The 19,769-nt window shown below is 47.5% G+C and overlaps 2 protein-coding genes across 3 annotated transcripts in view; one reads left to right on the forward strand and one right to left on the reverse strand.

Annotated features, from left to right (window-relative positions):
- The window catches only part of CTF1 (cardiotrophin 1), a 3,839-nt gene extending 324 nt beyond the window's left edge, over window positions 1–3,515 (reverse strand). The window contains exons 1-3 of the mRNA XM_006896603.1: window positions 3,491–3,515; window positions 2,162–2,280; window positions 4–129 (exon numbers count right to left, since the gene is read on the reverse strand). Of these exons, the coding sequence (XP_006896665.1) occupies window positions 4–129; window positions 2,162–2,280; window positions 3,491–3,515 (270 nt within the window). The remainder of the gene's footprint in view (window positions 1–3; window positions 130–2,161; window positions 2,281–3,490) is intronic.
- Window positions 3,516–6,725: 3,210 nt separating this feature from the next.
- The window catches only part of BCL7C (B-cell CLL/lymphoma 7C), a 30,869-nt gene continuing 17,825 nt past the window's right edge, over window positions 6,726–19,769 (forward strand). Inside the window, exons 1-6 of one of the 2 annotated variants that reach the window (XM_006896513.1) lie at window positions 6,726–7,139; window positions 7,775–7,853; window positions 8,165–8,273; window positions 8,367–8,528; window positions 10,084–10,169; window positions 10,577–10,768. In XM_006896513.1, coding sequence (XP_006896575.1) covers window positions 7,048–7,139; window positions 7,775–7,853; window positions 8,165–8,273; window positions 8,367–8,528; window positions 10,084–10,169; window positions 10,577–10,702 — 654 coding nt within the window. In that variant the 5' untranslated portion in view covers window positions 6,726–7,047 and the 3' untranslated portion in view covers window positions 10,703–10,768. Of the gene's footprint in view, window positions 7,140–7,774; window positions 7,854–8,164; window positions 8,274–8,366; window positions 8,529–10,083; window positions 10,170–10,576; window positions 10,769–19,769 lie in introns of those variants that run through there. The other variant, XM_006896512.1, reaches the window with a different exon arrangement.

Below are 19,769 nucleotides of genomic sequence, written 5' to 3' on the forward strand. Positions count from 1 at the left end.
AGCGTCCAGGCGTAGCCGCTCGGGCGCGGGCAGCCCCGCGTGGCTCGGCGCCGGGGCGCTCAGACCGGCCACCGGCAGGCGCGGCGGCGAGAAGCCCGGCAGCCCGAAGGGGTCTCCCTGGTGCTGCACCTGGGAAGACAGGGCCGGCGGGTCAGCGGGGTGCCCAGCCTGGGGGCGCTCCTCCTCGTTGGCCCTCCACCCTTCCCGGGGTCACAGTTCCCTCATCTCACAAGAGAGAATACAAAGCAGCAAAATCCCAATGTAAGCTTTACACCAGTGCGTTTCCTTGTCTCTACAATGGATGAGGGCAATGTGACACGTGGTGTAATTGGTTAGTGAGTTTGGCTGTCAGAGGAAAAGGTTGGTGGTTTGAGCCCACCTAGGGATGTACGCATTTAAGATGGGTTCTGGTTAATAAATATTAGTCTTTCAGTAATGTTACCCTACAGGCCAGGGTTCAACTCAGTTACTGTGCAGCTTGCGGCAAAAACTACTTATTTCCCTTCTCTAAGCCTCAGTCTTATCGGTGAAATGGGACACTGTAAAGAGGGGATAGTTACCTGTCCTGCCTTCTTAATGGGGGTCTCTGGAGAACCATCTGATGGTGCAGAGATAAAGTATATTTCACTCTTCTACTTTACCTCAGAGATTCCGTGCATAAGCTTGACATGAGTTCATTCACATTATTAACTCTCAGTTATTCATTCATATTAATGACTCATATGAATGATCAAATGAAAGATAAAGGTAAAAGGATCTGTAGCTATTAACACTTATCCTCTCCTTACCTCTTGGCTCCAGCTCAGGCATTGCGCATTGTTGCTTTACACATATTATTTCAAAATTTCCTCAAAATTAGTGGGATGGCAATGACTCTATAAATGAAGGAAACTGGGCAGAAGAGGTACAGTGACTTGGTCATCCATCTAGTAAGTGGCAGAGCTGGAATATACGCTAAAACTGGCAGGATTCGCTTTTATCTCAAAACTATTGCAGTGTTATTTTAATGTTGTTACCATAACCAATGTAATGGTCAGCCAGTTGGTAGGTCTTGGTCTGATTCCAAACCTTATCTTCTAATACATTAAGGGACTTTGACATGACAGTGCTGGGACACTCCTCTCTCCTATCCTCCCTACCCTAGGGCACCTGGCAAGTAACAGTCGTTCAGTGAGTAATCTTTTCTCATTGGGCAAAGCCTTTTGCCCAACCAAAGATATTGGCAGATTCCTATGTCTTGAGATGAAATTTTTGCCCCTAACTGAAACCATTATTAGCCCCTCTGAATATGTCAGCTAAGAGTTCACAGCTGATTTTGTTCAATCATCTCTTTTTTTACAGCTAAGAAGGCCAAAGAGGTGAGGCAATGAGATCAGAATTGCTTTTTATTCTCCTCAGTGCTTTGAACTGGTTTAGTCATAACTGACAAATGAAATTGGAATAGACCTGCATTTTTAAAATTTGGGTGAAGTGGGGTAATAGAAATGGGGGAAATTACAGATCAAAGCCCTGCATTGAGAGACTCAGAAAGGCATAATGAGTCCTTCAGGTCTCCATGCATAAGACTGGATTATTGCTGGGATGTTGGAGAGCAACATATTTTCAACACGTTGTGGGCTGGTGATTGTCATTGAGCAGGGCATTATTGTTCCCAACTCTGTTGATCAAGAGATTTGTTTCCTATGCAACGCAAATGTCATTCTTGCTTTTAGAAGAGAGATTAAGTTTTCAAATTTTAATCTATGTATAAGTTTTTCCTATTCCAGTTCTCCTTCTGTTTTGCTTATATTTTGCAAATGTGGATCCGTTCCAGTTTCACTTTGTTGGTATGACTGAAGTGGGAAGAACCAGTTTAAAGCTCTGCTCTTTCTCACCCTCAAACCATAATCTCTTCACACTTTCAGGTAGTCTTTGGCTTAGAGCTCTGAGGATGAAGATTTCAAGGTGAAGAAGACAGGAGGATATTCAGAACACAGATAAGAACCTCCTCTAATTTGTTGTTTGGCCAGGGACAAATTATTGCCCTTCTTAGACTCCACACATGGTCACTGGGAAAGGAAGTTGAGAATATGGGTGGGCTGAGACTCCTGTGATCTCTGCTTTCCCATAATTCCCAAGGTTCCAGGGTCCCCAAACATCCTCCATCTTCAGCCCCACTCACATATTCCTGGAACAGCTGCTCAGCATATTTGGTGAGGAGGTGAGCAAGACTGTGAGTCTGACGTATCTTGGCCTCCAGGTGAGGAAGGAGTGAAATTGAAGAGTCAACCTGGGGGTCTTCTGGTGGGAAAGGGGGGAAGAATAAAGTTAGCCCAAATCTGTCTCCCTGACCTCTTTGAAGCTAGTCCTTCCTTCCTGGACCCAACAGTCCTGCTCTGAATTTTCTCATTTAAGCCAATCAGAGTCTGCTCCATGTCAGGTGAGGCCCTAGACCCTTTCGAAGCAGTTGCCGTACTGGAAATATGTTTCCTGTGTCCAAATTGTTTGTGAAATCATATTAAGGCCAAATAAAAAAATACTGTCCCCTCAATGTAGTCTCCAGATTCACCGGTCTCTCACACTAACTTCTCCTTTCAACACGTGCTCAATCATCCAAGGTTTCTCTTTTAATAGTAGATTATAATTATTTAGGTATATCTGTCTCCGTCTGGAACCCCTGAGAGGACAAGACTGATATATTCTGTACTTTAGTAAGCACGGGTGAGATTTTACATCTTTGAAGCACAGCGTTTCCAGTGGAAATGGACCTATAAGGAACAAACCCTTAATTTTCCAAGTCCCACTTACTTTTAAATGCCTTTTTAATGCACGGTACTGAGATGGGCCTTGGGTGGCATCAGGGAATCCGTGACTTGTCCTCAGGGACACTAGCTATAGGGTGGCTCGCCAATAAAAGGACTACATTTCCCAAGATGCACAGCGCATAACTACATGCATGCTGGGAGATGTAGTCCGCGAACGACCGGCACCTCCGCTGGCACTCCGCCCCCCCCGATTTTCCCACTGCATGTACCGGTCCGCAGTTGCCTCGACTTTCATCTTCTCTTTTCCCTATCTTTCTCCTGGGGCCCACAGACTTTCTTCTTCAACTCTACTCTTTCTTCTGGCCCTAAGCTCTAATTATTTGCTGAGGCTCTTGATTTTTTTTTTTTAAATTTTTTTCTTTTTTTTAACCCGAGACTGAGTGGACTCAGGCGTCCAGACTCCGGCCGCGACTCTAGTCCTTCCCCAAGGTGGTCTCGAACCGCTTGTCTGGTCTCTGAGCTCAAGTCCCTGAAAGTTCAGCCCCTGTCTCTTCGGAACTCTAGCGCTGGTTCCCTTCCCAAAACTCACCCGGCTCGTTACCTGACACCAGGGTAAGCTCCTGTGCACGGGCCCCTCCTCCGCCCTCCCAGAACCTGGGGTCGCAGGGACCCTGAGCCTACCTCCCAGACTTTTCTGACTGCTGCTCCCCTCCGTGACCCAGCATCCGCCCCTTCAAGCCCCTTACCCAGATTTCCCTCCCTCCGGCTCATGCTGGCCCTGGGGTGATCCCGGTTCCCTCCACGCCCCCCTTCAGAGGGAGGAGAAGGGGCATGGGGCAGGGGCGTGACTCGGGAGCAGCCAATCAGGGCCCAGACCCCAAACACCCGCTGCCTCCCTCTCCCTCCCAGAAGAGATTCTTTGGCTCTGAGCTAAGCTCTCAGCCTGGGAGGCCTAACCCAGCAAAGGACTTGAAATGGGGAGGCAGCTTATTATCTCAGTGTGTTTGAGTTTGGGTCTGGATCTGAGGGTGTTGATCCATGAGAAGCAGCCCTGAGTCCTTCCAAGATGAAGAGGTTCAGGCACTGACTTGGTTCAGGGTCTGGTGATGGGGATTAGGAAAGAAGAAAAGTCTGGGGGTTAAGAGGACAGGATCTAACAAGATGCTCAGGCATTTCCTCTTGAGATGGGATGTCTGGGGCTTGTGGCTGCACTTACCGAGACATAAGCCTGTATCTGAGACGTTTTCCACTTGGTCAGCACAACCTCCTTGTCCCACTGATATTAACTAGAGCCAATGGCAGCAAACACATAGACACACACATTTACTGAATGCACTCATTTTCACATAAGAACGATCTTCAGTGAAAGACATCACATCCACACATAAATAGACCTCACTAACTTGGCTGTGCACATAGAAACAGGCATCTGCTCACACTTATCCCCAGAGGGTTCCAGAGCACCTGTTTTGCTCTGAGTCCTAGGACACAGAGATGTGTAGAGCTGGGGATCTATACACCCCCTGAGGAGCTCACAGTCTCAAGGGAAAGACCATCTTTGTTGTTGTTCTTATGTGCCATTGAGTTGAAAGAATCATAGCTGATCATCCTCTAGTGGGTTTGCAGAGGCTATAAATCCTGTGGGAGGAGACTGTCTATCTATATACCAAGAAGCAGGATTTGAAACCTGCGCGCGGGTTGGCAGCACAACTTCTTACCCACTACGCCACCAAAGCAAAAATGACTGTGTCTGTGAGGAAACTGACATGCACAGATAACTGCCAGAATAAAGAAATGAGGGATGAACTGAAAGAGGGTTAAATTGAGACCGGACTCTATTCAAAGCTAATATTTATTGAGGCAAATTATGTTCAGGCCTCTTGTAAGATTGCCAAGGAAGGAAAGAATCCACTTCAGGCCAAGACAGTTTATTGAGGAGAAACTGCCAGGCTGACTCTAAGGTAGAGACCAGCAGCAACTTAGAGTGGAGTTTCATATTGTCTTACAAGGAAATTGGGGAGTGAGGAGGTGTGCAGGAGCTTGCAACAAGATAAAGGAGCAGGTTGGGGGTTATAGATAGTTATTCCTGGGCAAGGGAAGTGAAATAGTTTTGCAGCCTTAATAGAGATTAAACAGAGTTATAGCTGCTGCTTTGATCATTTCTGTGCCTGTTCTGGGGAAAGAGAGGGAGAGCAGCTCCAGCCCTAACAGCTCTCTATTCTAAGAGCTATACATTTATTTATATAGTAATTTAATGCTTATTACAACCTAACAAGGTAGACTAGAAAACTCATTGCCATCAAGTCAGAATCAGCTCATAACTGACCCTTCATTGTGTTTCTGAATGTCCATCTTTCTCCCAAGTAGCAGTTGTGGATTTGAACTGCTAGAAAGACATAGAACTGTGTTAGCAGTGCAACTCCTTAAAGAGAGCAGAGCTCCTCCAAAATATAGGCAATATCATCTCCATTGTACAGATAAGGAAATAGAAGTACAGAGAAGTTAGTGACTTGTTCAAGGCAGAATAGCTGGATGTAAGAAAGTTGAGAGTCTGCCTCACTGATCTCCAGAAATGCCCTTATAACCGCGTGGCTATACCTTTACTTCTCAGAACATCGTCACATAACAGCACAGACACACCTCTGAAACAGACATACATAGTACAACCCAAATGTAGACATTGTTCAATCGAGACTGAGGAGCTTTGATGGCCTAGTGCTATGGAAGGAGGGGGGTATTAATTGGAATTGACCTGAGGGCAGTGGTTTTGTGTGTGTGTCATGCTGGTGTGTGGGTGTGTCTCTGCATACTAGCACAGCCTCCAATAAGATAAAGAAAAATACAATCTTTTTAAAACTTTTTATTGAAGTAGACTGTACACACAGAAAAGTAAGTCTACCAAGCAACATGTCATACAAGACATATAGCTTGGTGACTTTCCACAGAGTAATCATGCTATATCATGTTATGGGAACCAGCAACATATCAAGTAATATAACAGGATCAATTTGGTGCCACACGTTCCAGTCACTCTCAGTCAGTATTCCCCTAAGGGGATCACAATCCTGTCTTCTCACATCATACATTCATTTTGTTTTTCTTTTAAACTTCATATAAGTGGAACCTTGGGTCTGGCTTCCTTCCATTCAAGATTTTGATCATGAAACTTGTCCTTGTGGTTGGGTGTAGCAGGGTTCTGCCCTTCTCACTGTTGTATTCATGGTGTAAATTGGCTAGATTTCATTTTCCATCTCTTGTTGATAAGCATTTGGGTTGCTTCCAGCTTAGGGCTGTCATGAATGACAGCGCTGGGGAGCTCTTGTAGTTAGTGGTAAGGAGTTGTGCTGCCAACCCAAAGGCATGCTATTCGAAGCAGCTCAAGGGAAGGAGAAAGATAGTCAATCTCCTGTGGAATTTACTGTCTCTGAAAATCCTCCTTGAAGGTCAGATAGAAATCGGTCCGACTTAATGGCACACAACTACAACACAAATGTTCTAGTACACGTTTCTAGGTGCTCACATCTGTGCATTGTGTTGGATGTTGATGATTTATGATCATAACTGCTGGATAAGGTCCTCATATGTTCCACATCGCTAGAAAATGGCCAGAGAGTTTCAATTTCTCTGCCGCCTTGCTTGTATTTGGCATCATCGTCATTTTCATTTTAGTCATTCCGTGGGTGGAGACCCACTCATATTGGCAGTGCCTGACACGGAGACTGTTGAATGAATGGATAAATGGATGGATGAGGAGGGCAGAGTAGAATGAGACTCTGTGTGTGTGTGTGTGTGTGTGTGTGTGTGTGTGTGTGTGTGTGCATAAATACACACACTCCACGATCCAGTATTTTAGGGACGGCCCCGCACTGGGGACGCACACCCGACACGGTCTGCACAGCGCTCATCCCCGGTGTGCACGTGGTCCCTGGCGGCCGCGCGCATCGGCCGTACGCCTCGGCCGTACGCCTCTCCGAAGTCTTCCCCTCGGCGGTGGACAGGGGGCGCTGCGCGTCCGGACACCCCGAGGGGGCGGGCCCGGGGCGGGGCGGGGCCGGCCGGGCTGCCAGACCTCGGTTGGGCTCGGCCACGCCGCCCTACGGCTCCGGGGAAGGGCCGGGGCGGGGCGCGGAGGCAGGAAGCGGGGCGGGGACTCGCGGCGGCGTTAGGGAGCGAGGGAGGGCGCGGCCAGCCCCCGGAGGACGGCTGATCGGGAGAGCGGAGCCCCCGCCTGGCGCCGAGCCGAAGCCCGCCAGACCGGAGGCGGCCCCGCCACGGGTCCGGCCTCGGCCCCAACCCCGCCAGCATGGCCGGCCGGACCGTGCGGGCCGAGACCCGGAGCCGGGCTAAGGATGACATCAAGAAGGTGATGGCGACCATCGAGAAGGTCCGGAGATGGTGAGTGCTGCGGCAGGGGCGGGGACGGGACATGGTGGGGCCACTGCCCCCAAATGCGCCTACCCTTCCCTTGCCAGCTGTGGCCCCCAGATGTTAGGCGTGCGCCTCAGCTGAGCCCCGGATTGACAGGATTCTGGCCCCCTTACCTTGGTGGACTCCCGCCGTGTGCCCTCCCTCGTGAGATCCCATTATCTGCCCCTCCCCCTAAAGTTGTGAACCCTCCTCCCAAGTGCGCCCCAGGATCTTCCTTCCCTTCAGGCTCAGAACTGTGCCCCCATGAATGCCCCGGGTTTTGCAGAGATCCGACCTGAAGGCGGGAGAAAAATGTGGCAGTCTTGTTTCTGTGAAGATTTACAGCCTCAGAAACCCTACGGGGCAGCTCTGCTCTGTCTTTCCAGAGTTGCTATGCATTGGAATCAATGGGGCAGTGGGTTGTATGGCCTGAAGCCATGCTGTATGCTTAGATGGACTCCCACCTATTTCTTGGAGTCTAGGGGGTTCTCTTTCTCTTCCTGTGTCTCTTTAGTAAAACTGCTTCTTCCCTCGTGTGCCTCTCCTACCTCCCAGACGCATCCACCTTGGGTCAGTTCTTCCTCCAGGCTTTGCTAACTGGTCGACCCTCCATCCTCCCACAGGGAGAAGCGCTGGGTGACCGTGGGCGACACTTCCCTTCGTATCTTCAAGTGGGTGCCGGTGGTAGACCCACAGGAGGAGGTGAGCGAACCCCGCCTCCCAACCTCAGGCCACCCCCTCCCCGCCCTGGCCTCCACCTCTCGCCCTCCTCCAGACCTCAAAGGCTGCAGCCCAGACACATGCCAACAATTATTAGGCATTCCAGCCCCCTCCTTTGTTCTTTCTCCAGATCCCAGAATTCTGAACCCAACTCAGTGCGTACAACCTCTGTTACCTCAGACAGGGCTTTTTGCTTCTCTGTGCCTCAGTTGTCTTATACGTACAGTGGGGGGATTGCAAGAGGTAACCAGAAAGGCTCTTGGGGCTCTGATCCTCACCCCTGTAACCCCCAGGACCGAAGGCGGGCTGGTGGCAATGCAGAGAGAGCCCGAGGCCGCGAGCGGAGGGGCAGGGGCACCAGTCCACGAGGTGGTGCGCCTCTCATCCTGCTTGATCTCAATGGTATGTGGGGATCCTGAGATTTGGGGGACTGGAGAGTGGGGTAAGGGCGTGGAGGCCTCAAGCCCAACCCTTCTGGCTTTCTTGCTTCTACAGATGAGAACAGCAACCAAAGTTTCCATTCGGAAGGGTCCCTGCAAAAGGGCACCGAGCCCAGTCCTGGGGGTACCCCCCAGCCCAGCCGCCCTGAATCGCCTGCAGGTCCCCCAGATGGGGTCCCAGAAGAGGCTCAGCCCCCACAGCTGGGACAAGAGAGAGGTAGGACTAGGTGTTTCCCAGGAGCCCTTCCCAATGTTGAGTCCTGTCCTCTACAAAGCTGGTCCCACCAGCTTCCATGCGTATCTGTTCCTCCTTTTGTTCCTTCCTCAGGAAAGCCTTCCCAGACTTCTGGAAAGTTACTGCTCTACCTCTCGCTACCATCTGCCTCTTTCTTTTGCTTTCTCTGAGTCTGTTAGAATAAAATTACCACCTAAAGTTTCATGAAAATTTAACTCTTTATTAGTTAATGCCTTTCCCTTCCTACTTCCACCTCATATCGGCTTCATGAAGCTTGGGTTCATAAGGATGTTGTTCATTACATCAGCCTCGGAACACTATGTGACACATAGTTGGTGCTCAGCAAACAGTTGCTTAGTAATAATAGAGGTGATTAACAAAGGTAGTGTGATAACAACGAAAACCTATTAAATTTTTACCATATGCCAAGTCCTATTTTGGACGATTTATGTACATTGCATTATCTTTTATAATCCTCATAACAACCCTATAGGAGCTGTTTATGTGCTTTTGAGTAGGAACCGACTCATAGCTGACCCTCAAGCGGGTAGGTTTTCAGAGGCCTCCCCCTGGCCTTCCCATCATTCATTCTCACTCAGCTCCAATCTCCTCCCCACTTTCCCACTTCCAGTTGCTTCCACACAACTGCCAGAGCAACAGGTTTCCAGGGTCATTTCCCTGTTTCAAAACTTGTCATGGCTCTCCATGGCCTGTGATTCCTCAGGCTGGCATTCGAGACCCTATTTGAACTGACTGATGTCTTTTCTCCAGGTACATGGGCCTATGTTCTAATCTAAAAATGATTAACAAATACTCACTGAGCACGTATTACACTAAAGATTTTACCTGTATTATCTCATTTAATCCTCGCAACCCTCTCCTATGGAAACTACTGTTGTTATTCTAGGAGCTCTGGTGGTCTAGTGGGTAAGGAGTTGCACTGCCAACCCAAAGGCAAGTGGTTCAAATGTGCCAGCTCTGTGCTCGCTTCGGCAGCACGTATACTAAAATTGGAACGATACAGAGAAGATTAGCATGGCCCCTGCGCAAGGATGACACGCAAATTCGTGAAGCGTTAAAAAAGAAAGAAAAATAAAAAAAAAGTGCCAGCTCTCTGTAAGAGAAAGATGGACAGTCTCTTCCCATGTGATGAGTCAGTTCCAACTTGACAGCAATGAGTCGAATTGAATGTTATCCCCATTTTACAGATGAAGAAATTGAGACTTAAAAAATCAGGCAGTTTGACCAAGGTTAAGATATAAACCCAGCCAGTTCTCTGCTCTCTAAGCATGAATTCCCTCTGCCCAAAATGTGCTACACTTCTGTTTGTCCAACAAAGTCCTATTCACCCAAGAGCCCACATAAACATTCCATCTTCTACGCTGCCTCATAGATCCTGGCCAAGCTTGGGATGTCTGGCTCGTTCTCCCAAGTCCTCTGATGTGATGGGTGCTCACTGGTGTTTCTCCAACTGGTCTGTGTTACCACCACAGAGTGGCTGTCTGCTCAGGGAATGTCTGTTGACTTTCCCTTGCAGATCCTGGGGGTGTAACAGCAGGAGGCACCGATGAACCCCCGATGCTGACCAAGGAGGAGCCTGTCCCGGAACTGCTGGAAGCTGAGGTGAGAAAGCTGGGCTCTCAGGTCTTTGAAGAGGTGGAAGCTTTGGATGCAGAAGGGGAATACAAACATAGCTCAAGGCTTTGAGGCTGGATTCTTGGGCCTTTAAAAAAAAAGGGTACTTTAGCAATTTCACCAATGTCTTGAGCTTAAGAAAGTCCCCCACAAAGTTCTGATTTTTCTCACACAGATTATGTTGATGCATTTTCCCCAAATAGCACATTCTTTCTCCAGAATATGCTGTTGTTTTTTTATTGAGCCTACTTAAGCTGCAGCTTGGGTACCTGGCCCTGGGCTAGACTCCAGGATCCAGGAGGGGAGTGAAGTGGAGGCTTTGGAGAAGGCAGAGGCTAGGAGGCTGGACTCCTGGGTTCGGGTGGAGCTCATGCCTGTCCACCCTTCCTCTCCAGGCCCCTGAAGCTTACCCCGTCTTTGAGCCAGTGCCACCTGGCCCCGAGGCAGCCCAGGGTGACACAGAGGACTCGGAGGGCGCCCCCCCACTCAAGCGCATCTGCCCAAATGCCCCTGACCCCTGAGAAGCCTGCCTGCCTATCCTGCCACTGCAGGGGCCCCTTTGACTTTTTACAAATAAAGACCCTTTTATAATTTTGTGTCATGTTGTTTCCCCAAAAGGGCTGGGGAGGGTCTTTGGTGACAGTTTTGTCCCATGCTCCATTTCTCAGATGGGGTCACTGAGATTCTGAGAGGACCTTCTTGTAGTCACACTATGCGTCAGATGCAGAGTAGGGGCCTGAGCCAGGACTGTCCTCCCCAGTGCTCTCCCAGCCTTGCTCTGTTCCCCTTTACTGTTGACCTCTGACCTTCAGTGCGCCTTCCCTGGGGATCCCAGGACCTCTCTTCTCAGCTTTCCCCTGGACACAGCTGAGGGCACAAGCTAGGCCTGTGATTCCCATTTCACGCATGAGAACATAGAGGCCAGGATGGCAGAACCAAGGACTTTTGAGCCTGGAAACACTCAACTCTCTTGTTGATGTCATCTTGCCTACACAGCATAGAGACTGATGTGAAAGCCCAGTCCCTGTTCTTGGAGAGCCAATGGCACTATGCCTGTCTGTGCCCAGCTGTTCCTCCACCTTGCACCCCAGCATCATACTTTTGACTGAATTATACCAGTCTTCAGTTTAATTGCTGCTTTTGCCAGGAAGTCTTCCCTGACTCCAGGCTCAAGTCACTTTCTCCTTTCCAGGGCCCCCACAACCCCTGTGCTTCCCTTCCTTCATGTCATCATTTGGTAGGTGGTTTTGCAATCATTGATTTGTGTGTGTCTCTATCTCTCTGTCTTTATTATTATTACTGCCTTCTCTTTCTTCTACCCTCTTGCTCTCTTTATAAGCACCTTGTGATTGATTATATTGGGCCCACCTGGCTAATTAAGGCTAATTTCCTTATCTCAGTATCCTTAATCACAAAGTCCCACTTGATATGTCTGGTCTCATCTGATATTCATAGATTCCAGGGATTTAGGATGTAGTGGTCTTTGTTGTTGTTGTTAAGTGCCATCGAGTCACAGGCGACTCATAGTGACCCTATGAAGGAGAGTCCTCCAAGCTTGGGTACCTTTCATCCTCTCTCCAGGTTCATAGGGTTTCCGGAGGCAAGCTATTCTAGAAGTGGATGCCACTCCTCCTTCCAAAGTGGTCTTTAGAGGATCATAATTTAACCTACCATGTGCATTTTTTCCACATGCGTTTTCACAGCCAATTCCTGCACAATGTAGATTATCTCATTATTGTTCAACTTTCCCAAGACGTAATGTCAGCCCTCTGAAAGTGTCCTGTGTGGGTTAATGGTACAGGGGTAAGGTTCAGAATTTAGATTTGGGGTTTGAATCTTAACATCTCCATTCTTTTGCTGTGTGTGTGCCTTTATGCCAGTGATCTAACCTCGCTGTGCCTTAGCTTTCTCTTCTGAAAAATAGAAATGATAGTTGAACCAGCCAGGTGAAACTATTTTGAGGTTTAAATGAGCCCTAGTTTAGCACATGGTAAATGCTTAATAAATGTTTTTCTTGTTATCCTATTTTATAGGCTCTAAGATACAGGGTACTGAGATAAAGGCCAGAGATCCATGAATCAGTGAGGCAGGAAGGGAGATCACGGCCATGCAGACATGTCCATTTCTGTGCAGCTGAGGTTGACTCTTACCCAGTCCGTCTTTTGGCCACTGGCTCCAGATGTCTGCTGTGAGCCCAGGCCTGCCTCTATTCTCATTATGTATCCTGGTTAAAAGCCAGGATAAAAGCCTTCTACAACTGCACGCTGGGTTTATCTGCCTGCCATGCTTGCTATCCGCTAGTGTCCGCACTGCTAAGGAATTTCTCTACTCCCAAGCTCTTGGATTTTGGCCTGCAGAGCTCCCACATCCTTCCTTTTTCCATGCCCCAGCCATTCTTGGTCATTCTCCTCCTGATCCCTGAACTGCTTTTTGTCCTGGCTCAGCTCTTTTTACTTGAGGACACTCCTCTTACTGGGTCACATCAGTCTTCTGAGTTGATTGTTCCCCACCCTGTCTCCATGTTCTGCTTCCAGTCTCCAGACCTAAAGACCCAAATGCCTGCTTGGCATCTCTACCAGGATATCCCCCCAGAGCTTCAGCCTCCTCTCCTCTCCCCTGCCCCCCAACGCTTTATACTCCTAAATGGCATCACAGTCAATCTCAGGAGTTAGTCAGGATGGGAACACTAAGGGGTCAGAATCAGTTCTTTCCACTTTGTCCAACCAGTTCTCATAAGCCACCACATCCTGTTGAGTGTCTCTTACCTCGCTGTCTAGCCTGCCCTGTTCTCTAGTGGCTTGCTGCTTCATCTGGTGCCAACAGAACTGTCCTAACAGCCTGCTTGTGATGAGGATGTTGCCCATCTTCAGTCTGTTCTCTACCTGGAAGCTAAGTAATCTCTCCAGACTCCAAATCTGTTTAGTTCACTGCTCCTGGTTAAGATATTCAAGCCTTCAGTGCCTGCACGATGGAGGTCATATTTTTCCCGCTTCTACTCAACCTCTGCACAGCTGTTATTTGAACTGCCAACACTCTGCTGATTCATACTTCTAGGGCTTTCTTCATGCTGTTTGCTTAGCCAAGAGTGCCCCTCTTGTCCCCATATCATTTGTCAGATGCCTCCTTGTCTTTGAAATCTCAGATTCCCCGTGGGGGGGGCTACTCTGCCGTCCTTTTTTTTTTTTTCTTTCTCCCTCTCCCTTCCCTGTGATCTCAGGGATCACTCTTGCATTTGTGGTCTGTGTCTGTTTCCTGTGAGCTCCATGAGGACAGGGAAACAGTCCTCTGATACATATTTATTCTCATCACATATATATCAATACTGCTCATACTGATGTTTGTTGTATGCTTCTGTGCTGATCCTGGGGATACAGCTCTGTCAATATTCATATCCATTCATCCACCTTTCAAATTCATCTTATTTATTTATTTTTTAGGTGGCAGACTTCAGCACGTGCATCCTTAGCTAGCATCCTATATTTGTTTATAGTTCTTTTTCTTCCCTTGAGATAAAAATACCACATAGTAAAAGTATACAGATGTTGACTGTATAATTCAGTGAGGTGTTAACAAACATGTGTATCTACGTGATACAAGCCCCTGTCAAGGTACCAAGCTGGACTGAATGCCACTGTCCCCTCCTGGCCAATACTTTCCCCAGCTACTGCTCAGCTTTTCTCTAAGTCACAGTTTAGCTTAGCCTGTCCTCAAATTTCACATACATGGAATTACACAGTATGACTCCTTTGTGTCTTCTTTTGCTCAACCTAATGTGTTTGAGATTCGCCTATGTTGCTTGTATCAGTATTTTATTCCTTTTTTATGGAGTTGTATTTGGTAAGAGTTGGTTTTAAGCAGAGTCATTCTGCTGCATGGAGAGTAGTGGGTTCAAGCTCTTCTCTAGTTTCTTGCACAAGTTTGCCAAGGCAAAAAAATGTTTGCGTGATGCAGCCAATGGAGGCGACCAGCCTTTTTCCAGCAACTGTAGAATGGAGAATTCTATGGCTTAGCTCCCCAGGTATCTTGAAGACAAAACCCATCATTCGGTCAGATTGGAGAAGGATCTCAGACTAACCTGAGATGTTCCTGACTTTTATTTCCTTGTCCTGAGGAACTCTTCAAACCTGGAATGGCTGTTTACTCTAGTAGGATCCTTCTGCAGCACCTGAGGCTTGGACTCCTTCCCACCTCAGACCACACACTTCCTTAAGCTCCACAGTGGGCTCCTCTCTGGCCCTAACACCTCCCATAGCGCCCCATGGCGTTGAGTAGTAAGCTGAAGGATTTACTCAGCCTCTGGCAGTGGTTCCCAAATGTTGCTGCACATTGAAATCACTGATGCACGGCTCCCACCACATTTTCACTGGTGTGAAGTGCATCTGGTCTATCAAGTGTGCTAATGGGCTGCAAAGTTGGGAAGCCACTGGCCTTTGGATAGGATTTGCCTGACTTACATGGTGTTCCACAGGTTGTAAACATTTAAAAGAAAATGATATAAAAATCCAAGCCAGCTATACTAGGCAAAGTTGAAGGTCTGAGGGACTGGGTGTTTCTCACAAGAGGGAACAAAGGACTGTCCTTGGGGTTTTAGCTTGTGCTTTTCAGTCTCCACCACCCTCCTCTCCTCCAGCTTTTCAGTGAGACGTGTGAGGCCTTCCCGGCTCTGGTTTTGTCTGCAGCCTCCTCACTTACTGTTCAAGGGAGACTCTGTTCACTCCATTCATTCCAGCCATTTATAAGGACTATGGCCTCATGAAGCTCTTTCACGTCTACCTTTGCCCATTCAATTGTCCCATCAAGCAGATAAAATAAAATAAAAAAACAACACAAAAGCCCCAAACCTACAATCCCAAAAAACCCAACTCACTGTGTTGAATCCGTTCTGAGTCATAGCCAACACTCACTCCATCAGCTTTCTGAGACTATAAATCTTTATCGGAGGAAAATACCCACCCGTCTTTCTTCCTTCGAGCAGTGTAGTATGTTATGCACTACGACACCAGGGCCCCCAGAGCAGACAGCTCACTTAGGCTTACTGCTCTTGAGTCAGAGCTGACTCATAGCTGACCCTGTATGGAGTTTCTAAGGCTGTAAATTGCATCACCCAGGGGGAAACGGCCCATCTTTTCTCTGTGGAGGCCATAGTGGATTTAAACTGCCAGAGAGGTGTACCTTTCGGGTTAGCCGCTGAAAATTGCATACGGATTACGCCACCAGAGTGCCTCTACTGGCTTCTTGCCCATCTCTCTTGCCCTATATCCTTGCAGTTTCTCCCGTCTCTTTCAGTTCTTAAAGCTGGCCAGGCTGTTTCTACCTTAGCCTTTACTGCTCCTGCTTGAAACCCTCTCGCCTTCTCCTTTCCTGGCCTCCTTCTCTTCCAGGCCTTGGACTTAGATCTCACTTCCTCCAGGAAGATTCAGTGATCAGATCCTTTGATAAGTCACTGAGCACCCCCTTTTTGTTTGATATTTCACTTCCTTGACAGAACAAAGTCACATCCTTCTCATTTATTTGTCTTCCTAGAACTTCTTGTAGTGCCTGATCAACAGTAGGTGTTCATTAATAAATGAAGGAACAAAAGCAAGCATGTCCCCCTTTCTCCACTGACAAAACTCTAATTCTTTTCTAGTTATATTTTTCCTATAGTATTCCACCCTCTCTGTCCTGGAGACCTAAAATGTCACTGAGTTCAGGAGATCAATGGCATTTTAATTCAGATCGGGCTTACAAGTGGGCCCAGATCCCATTCTGAAGTTACTTGCCCAGTGCTGGTATCTATAATCGGAATAGGCGACTCTCAGAGAGTCCTCACATGGGTTGGCTGGTCTTCTTGCACATAGTGGTGAAGGCAGCACTGTTTGTGCTTTTTAATTCTAGATGCTTCTATAGGACAGGCATAAGAGCAAAGCACAGTAACTTACTTCTGTTACATTTGCCTGTTCATTTTTCATTAGTAATGGCCTCTCTCCTGTCCTCCCTTCTTTTGTTCCGCCAGTCAGTGCTGTGAGGCAGCTGTGGCGGGAAAGATACAGCACAGAAATGAAGTGTTTGGGATTCCAACTGACATGTACAGTCAGTCAGTCAGTCAGTCATGTTGGGCAAGTGACTTCCCTTTTGTTAGATTTCAGTTGCCTCATCTGAAAAATGGAGCCAGTAGTTTTTCTTTGCGCCACACTTGGCTTTAGAGCCCTACCAGGAACAGCATGAACCAACTGCCCAGAAAGCTCCCTCGTAGTTGTATGTAAACATTTTTTGTAAAATTCCTATTTGAGACTTTCATTTTTTTAAGAAAAAAAAATCATTTGTATTGCATGCACTGAAGAAAAATTAGGAGGGTGCAGTAAAAAAAAAATTATTTTTACTGTAATCGGAAAGAACCCCAGTCGAGATTTTTGTGGAGTTCTTTTCAGAACTGGTGAAGGAGTCAAGAGGTGGTTACGCGGCATGAAATAACATGAATGGGGCGTGTGGCCTCTGGGTCAGCTGCTGGGGACTTTCCGTTGTCTCGTCTGTAGAATGGGACCCACCAGCGCCTGTTTTCCCACAGCCTCTTATGAGGATCTAAGTAAGGAGACAAAGGAGGGCAACCAGGTTCCGAACTGCCCGGGAGACCATGAGGGAAACGTGGCTCGCGGGTCAGGAGGGTTAAGGCCACCGAGAGCGCTCTGACAGCCTAGAGAGGCCGAGGGAGGACTTCCGGCGCGGGAGCTTTCGCGCCACTGGGAACGGAAGTGGTACTCTGGGCGCTCCGGCCGCCCGCTGACAGCTGAACCTCTATTTCGTTTTATGTGCACCCCGCAGGCGTTTGTTTGTGTGCGTGTAGGGCAGCATCAGTAAACCTCTTTTCTGCGCTGCGGGGGGAATACCAGATCGGCCAGGCCAGGCCCGGCCCCAGCTCGAGTGCCGAGTTCCGACCTCCCTATTTTGATCTTGTGTAGAACCTTCGCTCTTTCTGGGCCTGCGATTCTCGGCTTGTAAAATGGGTGTGAGGATCCTGGGGCTAACTGAGGCTTGCCAGCCTCTTCTAATCACTTACACTTTGGGATCCACTGTATCCCTGTCACACAGACAAGGAAACATCTCGAAAGAGAAAGTTACCTTGGAACAACAAAGGTAGGCTTTCCCGCCAGCTTCGCCTAGGCAGGGCAGGGATATAATTCAAAGCCTTAGCTCTTGGTTTCTGTCTTCTGTTCTTAAAATATTACTCCGGAAATCCTAAGGCCATTTTAGATAATCGCTCCAGCCCCAATGAAGAATTTAGGAGCACTGGTAATTGCTAATCCGAAAGGTTTGCAGTTTGAATTCAAGGCTGGAGAAAAGACCTAGTGATCGCTTCCTGGAAAACCCTGTGGGGCTCCTGGGAGTCACAGCCAGCTGGAGGACACACACTCTTATTTTTATGTGCGTGTACCGTCAAATCCGGCAGAGCATCTGGTGGATTCGAACTGTGCGCCTCTGGGATTGTAGTTGCAGCTCCTTGCCACTAGGCCACCAGAGCTCCCCAGGACACACACACTCTTAAGTACTTACTAGGTGTCAGTCCCTTCACATTATTTCCTCTCATCTTTACTACAATCTTCTGAAAACCCGCTACGGGTCCAGTATGAAGCAGTTCATACTCGATTCTGCTGAATTCAGGGAAGCAGATGCTATCATCCTCATTTTATAATAGGAAAATTGAGGCTCAAAGACATTCTCCCGAGTATAGAAGTATTCAGCTGGCTACCCAGGAAGGGATATAACCTTCCATTTGACTGGGAATTTTTTTTTTTCAGTTAGCATTGCGTGCTTACTATTTTGCGGCATTGAGTGGATTCTCATAGCAACTATACATGATAGGAGAATTTCCCCGTGGGGTGGCATCTTCATAGAAGCAGGTTGCCAAGTCTCTTCATGGAGCTAGAGGTGGCTGGTGGGTTCCTGCCGTGGCCTTTTCTACCAGAGCACCTGACTGCCACCAGGACTGCTGGGTGCTTGCTACTGAATCTTTTACATAGGACTGAGATATGATACCACTAGGACATGAGAGGGTAGGAGATGTCATAGACCTGGTTGTCATAGTCCTGGTTCAAGGATCTTTGAACCTCTTTAATTACCTTAAGGAGAAAAGAATTGGATTTCGCACACGTATGTATTTTGTTTTATTGAAATATCATTTCTTTTTTTTTAAAAAAATCATTCTTTTTTAATTGTTGTTGCTGGTTTGTTTGTTTTTTCTTCTCCCTTTTTTATTTTTTTTACTTTTTTAAAAATTTTTTAATTTTTTTATTATTTTTTTATCCCTTTTTTATTTTTTAAAATTTTTATTTATTTATTCTTTTTATGTGTGTACCGTCAAATTGGATCTGACTGGTACAGGAGGTGATTGTTCCTCCTTCTTCAGCAGAGCATCTGGTGGATTTGAACCGCGCACCTCTGGGATTGCAGTGCAGTTTCCTGCCACTAGGCCACCAGAGCTCGCCCTCCTTACTTTTTAAAAAAATATAATTTCTATATTATATATACAGCTCACCCATCTAAAGTGTCTTAAGTCATTGATTTTTAGTGTAGCTACATAATTGTGCAACCACCACCATAATCCATTTTAGAACATTTTTATCACCCCCAGTAGAGACTGTACCAGTTAACTGTTCTCATTTCCTGCCAGGTAGATTCTGACTTCTGTTGACCCAACAGGACAAGGTAGAACTGCCCCATAATGTTTCCAAGGCTGTGAATCTTTATGGAAATCGACTGCCACGGTTTATGAGGAGCAGCTGCTGGGTTTGAACCAGCAACCTTTTGGTTATCAGCCCAGTCAACCTTTTAGCTCTTCTCATCTCACTGTTGTCATTGAGTTCCACCTTATTCATAGCTGACCCTCTACCACGGAGATAGTCTTTTCCTCCAAAGAGCAGCTGGTGAATTCAAACCGTCAGCAGCTCCACCCTTGGGTTAGCACCTCGACTCCCTGTGGACACCTCATCAGGGCACCTCCCTTTTAATTAGCAACCACCAATCTATTTTCTAGGGAGCTCTGATGGCCTAGCGGCAAGAAGCTGCACTCTGCATTCCTAAAGGCATGCAGTTCGAGGCCACCAGCTGCAACATGGGAGAAGGATGAGCAATCTCCTCCGATTCGATTTACTGCCTCTGAAAAAGTACCAGAGGGTCAACTATGAGTCGGCTCCAACCTGATGATAAACAACAACTATCTATTTTCTGCCTCTGAAGATTGGACCACTCTGTACATTTCATATAAGACCATATGTGGATTTTTATGACTGAGATAATGTGTGTGTGTGTGTACCATCAAATCAGATCTGACTGGTACAGGAGGAGATTGTCCCTCCTTTCCCGGCAGAGCATCTGGTGGATTCGAACTGTGAGCCTCTGGGATTGTAGTTGCAGCTCCTTGCCACTAGGCTACCAGAGCTCCCCGAGATAATCTTTTTAAAAGAAAGTCTTGGCCTTGAGGACAGAACTTTGACTTATAGCCATAGACAGGTAGAACGGAATAGTACTGCTTTGATTTTGTTGTATTTCTTTCGTTGTAAGGTAAGTGATAACCATGTCTAGTTTATGGTGCTGATTTCAAGTTTCCTTTTT

Source organism: Elephantulus edwardii, unplaced genomic scaffold (genome assembly GCF_000299155.1).
Source record: "Elephantulus edwardii isolate Elephantulus edwardi_28Jun2011 unplaced genomic scaffold, EleEdw1.0 scaffold00186, whole genome shotgun sequence".
In the NCBI taxonomy this organism is placed as follows: domain Eukaryota; kingdom Metazoa; phylum Chordata; class Mammalia; order Macroscelidea; family Macroscelididae; genus Elephantulus; species Elephantulus edwardii.